Below are 13,737 nucleotides of genomic sequence, written 5' to 3' on the forward strand. Positions count from 1 at the left end.
GCGACACGCCAGCTACGGATTCCACTTCCTTGTACACCACTCAAGAATTTTATACAACTGTCCACGTGCTGTAACTGTTTCATTTCAACCATTTTGGCGCTCTTCAAAAAATTTAAATTATTTAGAAAAGAAGACTAGCTGAAAATCGTAAAATTGTATGTTTTTACTGAGATTGGCAGGTTAAAGCTTGATTAAATTATCATTTTTTTATATTTTTAATTTTTTAATATTAATAATCAAATTACCAAATAAATGCTTTAAAACTCGTGACTTCATTCTCATGACGGTCAAACATGACAATAGTCATAGAAAAAAATGATCCATAATCTGTTTTGCACATCCCTAAAAATTCCATTTATTTCTAAATCCGCAAGCCGAAACGGTTTTACTGGGGTTTTTATTTATTTTATTTTATTTATTTATTTATTTATTCTCACATTTAATCATAATAATACATTATAGTATCACAGGTCAATTACAAAGAAAGGAAGCATTTATGTGAACTTTTCGTGTTTGATAAATTAATCATGGTCAATATTCCATGCCAGAATAGGTGCTTTCAAGGCTAATTAAGGTTCTCGAATCATTTTTCTAAAAATATCTTTCCTCATTCACTTGGTATAATTTATAAATTTGTAGTATAATATCTTCTAGAGAGACACGTGAATTCCCTGCGAAAATTAAGCACGGACACGTGAGACTGGGCAGCATGCGAGAGGTGCGCGTGAATCGTGCCTCCTCCTTCCTCCTTTGGGCGAGTGCGTACGTGAGAGGCACAGCGAATTTCGATCCTCGCACTCTCATCTGGAACATATGTTGACGAGAAAATCCAGTTTGCGCTGCGATGTTTAGGAAGCTGTTGCAGATTTAGGTTCGCAAGGTCGGTGCGGACGCGCGTAAAAATGCGACACAGTGGGAAGTACGAGAGAACTCATCGCTCTTTTACTCCTCACGCGGCCGTCAATTTACATTTTTACGAGACGAAACATTTGCACTACCGAAATCACGTCAAGCGGTGCAATTAAAAGCAGGGTTAACCAGTTCGCCGCATCGATACTGCCGCGTGTTTAGGTTGCTATTAAAATAGAAAATAAAAGTTAACTTAGGCGTTTCTAGATTCGGGAGTTGTTGGAAAAAGGCTAGACAAACAGACGCGTAATAAAGCTACAGAAATTCCTATTCGAAATAAATTATTCAATTTCTGTGCAAATTTCGAAAATAAATATACTGGATTTTTAAAGTGGGTTTTATAATTACTTCCTTATGAAAACGATTTAAATTTAGCTCTTTTTCATCAGGTGCGGTGGTGGTGGAAATTCAATCTAAAAATAAAAACTACATGGACACTATAAGTCAAACAATTTATTTATCTTACACAAATCTGCTTTCAGGCATTTTAGTTAATAGCCGAGAAACACAAGTGCCCACTTTAATTAAATCAAGCCGACCGATATTGAACAACCAGAAGCTAGTTAGTGTATACGTGCATTGCTCAAGTTTCTAATAAAACGAGTGAAATCATGTTGTGCCCATTGGGTTCGAGTGAAATTGTTCCATAATGCCGCACACTAAAAAGTGAATTGCACACTTGTTCAACAATAGAAATAAATCAATTTGAAATGAAGTTACAGTATAGTTGTCGCTTTAGAAAGATGTATGTTATAGGCTTCCTGAATTATTTGCATACGTTTATTTCAATGAAGAAGTACGAGGTCGGAGTGTGATCATCTGCAAAGCACGATTATATATCAGCTGTGGCGAAGCAGGTCAATGGACCAATTGGTCACGCGACTCGTTCTGGACGACGGAATTTCCTCCGCAGCAGGCCGTCGTCGCCACGTGCGTTGGTAATTGCGGGTGGAAATTCCGGATTTATTATAGCTCTCTGTAAAGATGAGCTCGTTTGCTCTGATAGAAAACTATATAGTTTCTCCCCTCTTTTACGAGTGCAAAATGCAAATTTCTGAGTATGAACGATTTTTACTTCTAAGTTTGAGCGTGGAACAGATATTTTTTACAACTTCTCCATTTGATAAGTGCGCATTCAATCGTTTTCAACGGAAGGTGGTTCATTTTGATTTTGTTTTCCAATTAAAGTACAGCTGAATGAGGACTGAGTGTCTGTCTAGTACGAGATTGTGAGAAATATTTTTCTCTTCAAATTTCACTCATGTAGTCGATCCGCTAATTTTCATTAACATTATAAGCGACCAATTAATTTTATTTCTTAAAATTATACAATAGAACCCAACACCCAACAAACCTTCGCATCTAGCTCCTCTTTTCGATCTTCGCGCTGTCAGTGTTTCCAAGTGGTATGTTCTCTCTCATTGTCTCAGCATCCGGCACGCTCTTGCGGTCCATATCTCTCGCATTCTGTGCGTCACTGCCGCGCCGCCTCGACTTCTCAAGTGCGCAAACACAAATTTTCTGCCTAGCATTCATAGAGTCACTCACGTCAATTCTTTCTCATTCCATTCAGCACTCGTCTGATTTAATAGCGCGTTTCTTTCATTCCCGAAATTAACCTCTCCTGTCTTTCAGATCAAAGTTTTTCCCGTGCGCGTGAACAACAAAGGAACGAAATTTCCTATGCGTGCGCCTTCAAGCACATGCACAAAGCCACAAGAAAAATACCAATGTGCTACATGCCAAGCAAAAAATATGTCCATGAGCTTCGTGATTTGCAAATGATTGGTCATTCAACGCCGAAGTTTTAATTGATTCTAAGCTAAAAAATAAGAAATTAAAAAGAAGCACGTGCGACAGCAGACTTTGAAAAATTAATCTGATGAAAGGGCTCTGATTGACGATTGTGCTGCTGTATAGTAATTATTGAGCTGTGTGAACTTTTCAGGTTAAATTATTTACTTAAAGGCATGGTTGAGTTATAAATTTAAATGTGTTCTATCGCAACCAATCAAATTAAAATTTTTATAAATCCAATTTTTGCTGACTCTTGATGATTTTTAAATTCACGTATAAACCATTAATCCATTTGACATGACAAATCGATTGATGGGTCTTCTTATTTAATTTTTATTGTAAATAAAAGTAAAATCCCATAAATTTAGTCAGAAAAATTCGATTCCATAACAGAGGCCAAAATTTCGCTTCCGATTTTAATCATCAGAGCCAAAAACTGATTTGTAAGGAACGTTCGCTTTCATCGTGGAACCAAACAGCTCCACAACGGAAACGTTTATAGATTTCGGGGGAAGCGAAAAATTGGGAAGCGTTCGCTTCTACAAATGGAACCATTTCGGTTATTTTCATGAAATAGGTTCTCAATGAAATTAAGTGTTAGTTTCATTTGAGAAGCTTTTTTACCGCTCGCAAATTAATTTTGCACGGAACATTTGAGTGTTCAAACAGCGTTTAGCTGCAATGATGTGAGTAGGGCGATTAAGCGTGACGCGTGCGCGACTGCCGAAAAATCAAAAGCCTTTCTTCACGCGGTGACTCAATCTAGATGAGCGTCGCGTCTGGCGCAGAAGAAATTTCCCGTTGCAAAACAAGACCTCCGAGAAATGTGCTCTGGCGTGCAGTTAATTTCTCGCCAAGATGAAGGTCGCTTCTCCACCTCAATTGAAAAATCATTGTTATCCACCTCGTTTACTTATTGTGTATTACGATTTTTGCAGGAGAAATAGCAAACTAGCGGTGAGGAAATCGAGTATGCAATGAGACAATGAGGGCGTCGGTATAAGGAGCGTTATAACCGTGGTTTTATTATTTGTTCTCCTGTCGGATGAGCTTATTATGGTAGCAAGAATAATTTTACTCACAAAAAGCGTGTTTTAAATTTAGCAATATTTCCACAAGTGTATACCTTCATAATTTGCCTGAAATTTTGGTGGCATATCATAAATCACTGAAACGATCCACTAAACGTCCCAATCCTCACCCCATCGGATCTACTTCGTGGTTTTTTGTAAAAAGTTTTTTATAACTTAGCCCCAGCTGATGCTCCAGACTCCAACAAACAACCGTTCAACAAGTCTCGACGAGTACTTTCGATTATACATCGAGTTAATACCCGAGGTCACAGGCCAAAGTCACTCCAGCGATCCTGGAACATTAAAATTTGATTTTAGAAACGGTCTCGCATCTGAAATGGTGATATTTTTTTTCTCAAAATATAGCCCAACTCAGTTGGCATAATATATCAAAAAAGCTCATTGGTGTTCATATTATTTTCCTCATAATTAATATTTGAATAATTAAAATTTTTGCCACTCGACAAAATAAAATTCTTTGAAATCCCTCAATTTTGTTCGATTTTTGCATTATACCTCACAAAAACACTATTACAATTATTACAACCTAATATGCCCGTTTCCACCATCAATTTACGGACGATTGCCTTTCAGGGAAATTATCCGTCACGGTTTTCAGTTGGCAAACAGTGCTAGACTTTTGGAGTGGAAATTTTCATGGCAAAACCTGACCCATTTTTAATTCTGAAAAATTCTCAACTTGAATGCGGCAGTTTGCTGAAATTCTACTCTCTGTGTAATTGCTTCTACATCTGCTGTTGGTGAAGGCGCAGAAAAAGAAAACACCGGACATTACTCTTAATGATGACCTTTGTGCAACGACGAATAATTGGCGTTTTCTTCTTCTAAGGTAACATCTTTGATAAATACGGACATTTTTATGATATTTCCTCTCCAAATGTCGAGATTTGCTCTTGACTGCCTAAAGAGCGGACCGAGGAAATATACAGGAACTTCTTTTACGTCAATTGGACCATCACACATGTTTCCTTGACTGATCTTAGTAAACAAAAATGACACGAAACTGCTCGGATTTTCATCTGCGTTGCATTAATCTGATATGTCAAGGCTTCAAAACCTGAGAACTTCTCTTTATAAAATAAACTGCTACAAACGTTTTTCCACTTGCTTTTAGTAGCACGTGACGTGCACGATGAAATTAACAATTTCAACAATATATAATGCTGTGGTTTTCATACAGATTGTGAAACTTTTTACTCTTTTTGTTAAAAAAAAATCTAGCTGACGAGTTGTTTGAGTGAAAAAGCGCGAATTTAATGCAAAAGAAGTATGCTGCGCAATCGCTTAATTCGAGTAACTGTTGATTGTGCCGGTGCAGTGGCACTCATCGCAGTGGCTGGACACAATGAAAATAAAGATGCATGTTCGGTGAGCCATCTCGAGTGCAGCACCTGCTGCATGCCGCGTGCTTTTCCCCATTATAGAGGCCGCGAGAGCAATTTCTCTCGCGCAACGAGAGTTTCTCGATCGCCGCGCGCGTCCAATGGCTAACTGTGTGTGTGTTTGTACGCGTTGTGTGCGAAATGCAATTACACATCACGCCATCGTGAGGTAATTGTGTCGCTGACCATAGAACCGAAGCCATTAATGCGGTGCGCTGTAATTAGTTTGCTTTATGAATAATTAGACAAAGGGCCGAATCCGATTCCGCGTCTGCTTCGTCGGCAGCGATTAAAAGCAGCCGGGTCCCGTTAAAGCGCCGCCTGGCCGACGCATTGAAAAGGCCTTTTCACGAGTAAACAATTCGCACGTTTGAAATCGTAAATTATTTTACACTCTCTCGCGTCGCAGGAGTTCGTGTTGTATAAACTGGCATGTTCTAAGCATGATCGACCACCTCTTGGCATGGGGTTTCAGATTTTGACCAAATTTGGCAGAGGTTTTGTCGTAGTGGACTTATGTTGAACCCTAAAATATTAGGTCAAAATACCACAAATTGCCTATTTTACAGGGGTTCAAAGTTTGTGACTTTTAAGAAAGTCGAAATTTTAAAGGGGTTTTAACTTTTGTTATGAGTGAGGTGAATTGAAAATTTAGACGTTAAAAATGTTCTAATTTAGACGCCCAACAACGTGGGCAGGTTGACTAACTTCGTAGGTCAGAGGTCGAGGTCACTAAAATCAGGTAAAAATTTTGGGTATATTTATGAGCTCACTTTAAACGCTCAAAATAGATTTTGCGTTTTTTTCTCTATGGTTTTCGCCATTGACAATTCAAATCTGGATTAAATTTCGATACATCTCAGTACATTTGTTCATTACTCTACATTTTAGTATATTTCTTAAAGTTCAGAGAGCGCTGAAAATGTCCGATCTAACTGTGAAAAATATTTATTACTGCGCATATAGTGTACTAATTATTTGAAAACCAAAAGTTCCAATTTACCTCGCTCTCAACATAAGTTACAGCTCTATAAAAATTTCATCACTGTTAAAAATCACGCGAGAATCGCAATTGTTATACCGCTGTAAAAAAGCCAATTTTTGGGATTTTGACCTAATATTTCAAAGTACAACATGGGTCCTTTAGGACAACACCTCCAACAAATTTAATTAAAATCTGAAGACCCATGCCCAGAGGTGTTTGACTTTGTTTAGAACAGCTCTGTTCTATATTTATTTCATTTCAATGCATGCGTTTAATAAATGTTGCATTCGCTTCTCGTGCAGACACCTTTTGTCAATCTCTTTTTGTACGCCGGCCGCTTTTTGCCTTTATTGTGATCAGACACGTCCCACTTCTGTCCGACAGACTGCTTTTGTCAGTAGTCTCTGTGACGCTTGTTTGCTTTTCTGGGTCTTCGACTTCACAACGAAATTTCTACGCACCTGATGAGTGTTTGTCAATCACATCAAAAATTTCTGGGCTGTAAATATCTCATTATGAAGCTTCTCCAAAGCATATCCGTCATCTGTTCCAGTAAAAGAAACCGCAGGACATAAAGAGGCATTTGTTTGCGATTTTATCAGGTGAAATCAGGACCAAATTAAGCGACAGTTAAATTTCAGAATTGCCAAAGTTCTAGCAAAAATTAGATGGTTTTTGTCAATGATTTTTCGCTCGATTTCGATTCCTCTCGTTGCGATCTGTGTAACGGAGCTCGAAATATTTCTGCTTTGCGAAATAAATCGTGATTTGTAATATGGGGACAGTGTTCACGCTCACCGCTTGATTAGCATGCAAACTTTGGGACCGATTTTCTCAGAACTTTAAACGGCAACCTTATATAGCCGGGAAATTTTTAGCTTTTTTTCCTTATTTTTTTTCCATAAATTGTTAAGGTACATAATATATAATTTTTCAGTATAAATGATCCGCAAAAATTGAGAAAATATTTTATGTTTGTGCAATAATTTGTAATATTGTCCGGCGCAGAGAGCAGGATGAATAATACTAAAGGCTGCGTGCTGTGCTTATTCACAAATAAATACAATTCAAATCGTTTAGTACCGTGATAAATCATGAGGTAATACGACATGAAATTGACGTTTATTAACTCGCTGTTACAAAACAATGAACTCACGAGGGGATGACACTCATTTCGGAACAGAGTGAATATGACATGTTCGGCTTCAATCTAATGTATTGTTTTACAACATGTAATTACTAATTGTACGTGTGCTAAACACACTAAGCCAGTCTGCCCGGCGTGACCTTAGGTAAAATGCACAACAATGGTCTGTTATGCGGCCAAAATAGGTTGTCATTTCATTGCAATGGCTATCGTGCAAGTCATGAAATTGCTATAACAATGAAGAAGAGCGGAGATAATTTAACGACATTTTACGATGAAGGTTATCAGTTTGGCGTTGATGGACTAGAATCTCTGTAGGAAATAATTTATTACCTGCCATACACATCAATCTTTTATCAAATGCTGATCAGACAGTAAAAATAAATACGTGAATTGTGAGGAAATTATCCGCAATAAACAGGCTTATAATGATAGAGGATTTTAATAAGAGTGTTTTTTTACTTTTCTCTTAACAAGGAAAATTCGCTTTGATAATTTTTTGAAATGTATCAAACTCATTGAACTTTAAGTTCTTTTCAATGGAGTAAATTAATATATAAACAAATGAAAATTTTTGATCTGGTCAGAAAAGCGAGTTTTACACTCCTCATGATTTTTCTTTTTAACGAAGTTTATAACTTGAATATGGCTTGAGCAGGTAATTAATACAAATTTTCAGAGCATGAAAATAGAATTTTAATTTTAAAAATAAGAGCTAGATTTTTTAATATAAAACAGGATCTTTAAAATATTTTTATTTTTCGTCTAAATTATATAAATAATCATCAGTAAAAAATATACAAAGCCCAGAACAAATTCTTACATAAAAATGTTACGGGGATGTCAAAATTACCTATTGATCGATTCCCCTCATCAAAGACGTTCGCTTTGATCAGAGTATCGCCTAATTTGAGATAAAATTGAACTTGATAATCAATTTTGAAATTTTTCGAATTTTTCTTCGAGGCTCCGTAAATTGCTTAAATCAACGGATCGAAATATACCCAATTCAAATCATGACAGGCTACACTAATCCAATGAGTTTGATACCGTCAAAGAAAGCACCAAAGCAGACTTTCTTTGTGAGAGCACAATACACTATAAATAATTTCTATGCGTGTAAATTTTATGTGTTTTCATACCTTTAAATAAATAAATTATCATTTTTAGAGAAGACTTATGTACACTGTTAAAAATATACTAAAAAAACAAATACAAATTAATATTTGAAAAATTAAAGGAGTGAATACCGGTGAATACACAACAGCCTTGAAACTAAATCATTCGTACAGTGCGTGCTATCCAATTCTAATAATCTACAAACCAGCGGTGGTTACGTATACACATAATTATATTGTGATTTGCGTCATAGAAGGAAAGAAAGGTGAAATGCTAAGTTCAAGGATGGCTATATATTATAGCTATGTATTCCTCTGGCTCGCGAATACCCACTTTCCTATTTAACACAATGGAGCAGGAAAGTATTCAATGTTTCACGATATGTATCGGGAGATTATTGCGCATTGTTCATCTAGGTTATTCCAAAACATTTTGACACTCAGCTCGCCGCCCACACGCGAAAATCCGGCACAAGTCAAGTGCGTGACTAATCCGTGCAGGGAATACCAAGACAAGTGCGTTTTTTGCAATTCAATAACCAATCGAAAGGTGAAATGAAAATTAGGTGGACCAATTAGAGAATGCCACACTGCTTATTTAAATTACACGACGAATTTCTTTCACTGTGTCATTCTTTTGCCTCAAGGCGAATTTCTCGCCGACAGTTGCAAAATTTCACTCCCCTTTCTTCGCCACTTCAATGCAAAGTATAATTGAGTTGTGTTGGTTGGCGGCGAAATTGAAATTTTTCCAATTGTTCCGGGAGATTTGGCCAGTCATGCCGCTGCACGAGACGCCGCAGCACACGTGCTGGCAGAAAATATTCAATTTTATTTGTTTGGTGCATCAGACACCGTCACTACGTTTTAGGTCAAGTGCGCGAAAATTGCCTTATTATGTGCCGTTCGCTGTACGCTACTTTTTGTCTCATGTCTCGTTTCTCTAAGAGGGCACTTCCATAGCTCTTCGATTGAAAGATCGACGATTCACGCTGTTTGCTTGCATTGTTTTTCCTATGAATTGCCTACGACTTCTACGAGTCACGGAAGTTTGAGTGTTGCTCACTCTCAAGGATATAATAATGCTGTCTCGAATTCGCGCGCATTGCTCCCAATGCCAAAAGTTGGGACCTTGTCGGCCACTGAGCCGATCGACCCTTAGGATGACTTCTTAATTGTTCTGCGCACTTTTTTGCAGACTTCTCTTTGAGATGAAGTTTCCTAGTTCTTTTATGCAAAGTCAACGAGTTTTTCTGTCTAATTTACCGTTTATTGAGCAAAGTAAATTATTTTCTAGTGAAATTATATTTATTGTCTCGTTAAAATTGTTCAATTAGTGTTTCTGGAATGCACTGATGTTTAAAAACATTCAATATCTTTGCTCAGAGCTTTGATGGCTCTGAAGAAAGCCTCTTCTGTCGTTGTATAAATATATAATTATGCTTCATGTTTTCTTTGGACTGTCAATTTAGACACGAAGCACTAGCTATAGGTATGTGAAATTCAGATAATTGGCTTTTTCTGAGCTTCCAATCGTTGCGGCGCTATCAAATGAGCACGAATCATGCAATTTTAAAACCATTTGAACCATACAAAATCAAATCAACTACCAAAGCCATCCATAAAAGCGTCTAAATTGAAGGCTTTGCGCTTATTATTAGATTGATTTTTAAATCCTAATAATTTTTATTAGTTTTTGAGTCCTTCTTTTGGTTTGGACGCGACATTATTAATTTATTGATTCTAGTCTGGAAAGTGCCATTTTTATTGAATGATGAATAAATTCCGTCTCAATTGATGTGTCATAACCTGAACAAATCATCTCAAGAGTCTAAGAGTCGTCTATTTAGCAAAAAAGTATAAAAGTAACTAACTATTTAGTAAAAAAAACCTGTACCTTACTGCCCTAATATTATTTACAATTAATGACAGTTAATAATGGAATATAATTCTGATTTGAAAAAATTTTGATCGACGCTTGAAAGATTTAAAGCTGAAAGCTGTTTAATAAAATCCTATTTCTTCTTTACTGGTTCAGTTTATTCAATCTTCAGCTAAAATAAGTAACAGATATGTGTAATGTTGAATCCATTTAAAACTATAACCAAATAAAAAGATACATTTTTAACCTGGCAGGAAAAGGAATACTTTTCTTTTGAACGAAATACAGAGAAATCCAGTCTGTGGCCAACACGAATGTGTTTTTCAAATTCCACTTTTAGTTCCCTGGCGCCTCAGTGGCAACTTCATACATTCCGCGTTTGAAAAAGGGACCCTGTTTCACAAACTCTGCTAACGCGTCCTTCTGCTCCAGACTCAGCTCCAAATCGGCGCTGTTGTTCAGCACCTTGACAATGTCGTACTTTGCCCTCAACACCACCGGATTGCCTCCTGAGCCGGTGCTCTTGTGAACTCCACACGCGGCCTCCCTGTCGAGCAGCCACTCGAAGAGTCCAGGCGTCGCCATCATTTCCCTGCGGCCCCACGCTTGCTGGCTGACGACCAGCAGCAGCTGCAGCGCTGGCAGCACCGTTTCGGGGAATGGCTCTGCGCACTTTTCGTGTACACGGCGGACAGAAGTGAAGATGGCTTCAAACCACTGGTTCATCAGGCGACACAAGGCGTCAGACTGCTCATCAGGCTGTTCAACGACAAAAAAAAAAACGCTTTGGTAAGTTTTGTAAGTTAGTCGTAGGGCAAGTAACTAAATATATTCTTAAAACTGATAAAATTTACTATTTTTTACATGCTGGCAAAATTGCCATACATAGTTTTTTGAATTAAAAATATGGAAATTAGGAAATCTATTTTTTTAGAATTTGCATCTAATGACAAAAAAGATCTACATGACCTGGACATCAGTTTAGAAAATTTTGAAATATTATCTCAAACTGATAATACTATTATTGATTGGCTATTTGCAAACTTCCCGGCTAAAGTCTAAAACCGTAATTGCCCAGAGCAAAAAATTTTTTGAGCCCATTTTCGCTCAGAAACGAACCTTGAGGTAGAGAAGTGCGGCCGCAGTGTCCAGCACGCACATTTTATCCTCCTGGACGCCGCTGTTGGCGCGATATTTCAGATACGCATAGAATTCCTCCAGTTCAGCAAACTGCTGTGAAAGGTAGATTTTTCCTGGCACCTGTGTGGCTACCTGCCCAATCATGGCAATTTCTGCTCTGGTGATGTGTGGACTGACGGACGCAGTGGGCACGGACTTGAGGATGTGAGGCACGAATCGAGGGCACTCGCTGAGGATCTTTTCAGGGACAGTCTGGCTCAGGTTGCCGAAAAGTTCGTAGAGCTCTGAAAATCAATTAATCTGTATGTGCTACTAGGTAAAGCCTTTCTTAATTTACCAGGCATGATGATACTCTGCATTGGCCCGAGATTATCAGAAACGAGGCTGTCCTCAAGTCTGACAAATGTGCCGCTTCTCGCCAAATAATTGAAGCCCCATTCGACTTTGCTCAGTTTGGCGAAGCACTCAATGATGTTCATCAAACTCAGAGGATCAGAAGTGGCATTATTGTTTTGCAAACGCTCCTATAAACGCATCAGTCAGTCAAATTTTTTCAAATGAAGAAACAATCAAACAAACCTGCATGAAGAAGAGAATCTTACTATCAACCACAATCTTCAAGAATTCTTCTGACAAGCAAGCCGCTTCTGTCGCTAACTGTAGGAAATTATAATGTAAAAATCTCATTGATCGTTAACTTCACACTTCTTGTTTTCCTTCGTAAGGTTAACATGGAGAAAGGACCGTCCATAATGTAGAGCGCCCTATTCGGCCGAGAAGTGTGGGTAAGTGAAAAAGAGTCGTGATTTTTCTATACTCAATTTTAAGGCAAAGGAATTTTAATTTTGACTGTGCCAATAAATTTCTAAGGGTTTAATAAAATTTAAGACAGCTGCAACACTTGGTCAAAAGCTCGATACGACGAAAACTCGACAGGAACTATTTTTTTGGTCTGAACCAAAAGCTAAGATACTGCCGGTGACCAATCAGAGAAAGGAGAGCGGTTCTTTGAGTTGCTGTCTCGATCTATGTCCTATCAGAGAACTGCTCCCTTCTCTGATTAATCACCAGTGTTCTTCTGCTTTTCTGGCACTTTTTGCTAGGTCCAAGACAAAAAACCGCTGAAATAACGGTTTTGACGATGTTGAATTCTAGACTAAGTGATACAGCTGCCCAATGTAATACAACCCTAAGGCATCAATCAGCACTGTGTTAAATATGAAATACCAGCTACTTACATTGTAAACCCTGACACGGTGCACCTCAGAGGCTGATTCCCAATCAGCCTTCAAAGCTGCACCGACTGGACCAAGCAGGAAAAGCCGGCAGTTCTCAGGACTTTTACAGATAAGTCTTGAGATTGCAGTCAGGGCAGGAGTGGCAGCGTTTAGGTCAGTATTTGATGCAAGCTTCACCACCTTGGAAAGGTAGTCTGGGGATGATAGCAGACAATGGGACTCTCCACAATCAAGAGTTAAAATAAGCTATAATTAAAGAGGAATGAAATATATTTTGAATTACGCTATCCGTTTCGTTTTTACCAGCGACACACCAACTTCTCTGACTTTTTCGTGCTTGTGATCCAACATATTCCCACAAACAACATTTAGGTCTGCAAAGGCTTCGGATGGATTTTTGTATTCTAACAGCATTATAATCAAATCTGCAAATGCTTCAAAATATTCATTCCTGAAAAAAAAATAATTTGAATTCATTTAAAGGCATTAAATTATTTCTGAAACCTACCCAGCTCCGAGAGCCAATTGTGCAGGAAGTCCATTCACAAATTGCGAGAAGTCGACATGAGAGTACAAATTTTTCCGGCTCTCTCTGTCTAATTTCTTAAGCTCTGTTGAAACCAAGAAAACGTCGCATGTGCTGATGTTTTCCACCTTCTCCCTGAACCATTCATTATCTTTCACAGTCATCGTCTCTCTTTCTTGTAATTAAGCCTAATCAAGCGACGAAAGATCAAGGCAGCAGGCACAAGACAGTGACACTCTAAAATCCAACCATTCATAAACACCACCACCTGTGATCTATGATGAGAGAACACGAATATAAACACAGAAAGAGCAGCCGGCACTGAGACGGCGTGAAAGGTGCTGCCATCTGCAAACAAAATTACATATTAAACTAAAGCCTTGCTAGCGGAAGATTCACCTTGATCAAGCAGACAAGTTTTATGTGCTTACTTGTTGGTGGCGCGTTAAGAACCTGGTCTTTAAAATAAAAATCAAGCGAAAAATCAAACCGATATACTAGCAGAATCCTTTCAGCATT

The 13,737-nt window shown here is 38.0% G+C and overlaps 1 protein-coding gene across 1 annotated transcript; it reads right to left on the reverse strand.

Moving 5' to 3' along the window:
• Window positions 1–10,450: 10,450 nt before the first annotated feature.
• LOC135943445 (26S proteasome non-ATPase regulatory subunit 5-like) lies at window positions 10,451–13,519 on the reverse strand. The gene is made up of 7 exons (XM_065489977.1): window positions 13,201–13,519; window positions 12,996–13,143; window positions 12,693–12,938; window positions 12,034–12,111; window positions 11,792–11,978; window positions 11,434–11,738; window positions 10,451–11,073 (listed from the first exon to the last, which is right to left on the reverse strand). The coding sequence occupies exons 1-7, from the start codon at window positions 13,380–13,382 to the stop codon at window positions 10,651–10,653; spliced, it is 1,569 nt and encodes a 522-aa protein (XP_065346049.1). The 5' UTR covers window positions 13,383–13,519; the 3' UTR covers window positions 10,451–10,650.
• Between the last annotated feature and the right edge of the window lie 218 nt (window positions 13,520–13,737).

This window comes from Cloeon dipterum, chromosome 4 (assembly GCF_949628265.1).
Source record: "Cloeon dipterum chromosome 4, ieCloDipt1.1, whole genome shotgun sequence".
Lineage (NCBI taxonomy): Eukaryota > Metazoa > Arthropoda > Insecta > Ephemeroptera > Baetidae > Cloeon > Cloeon dipterum.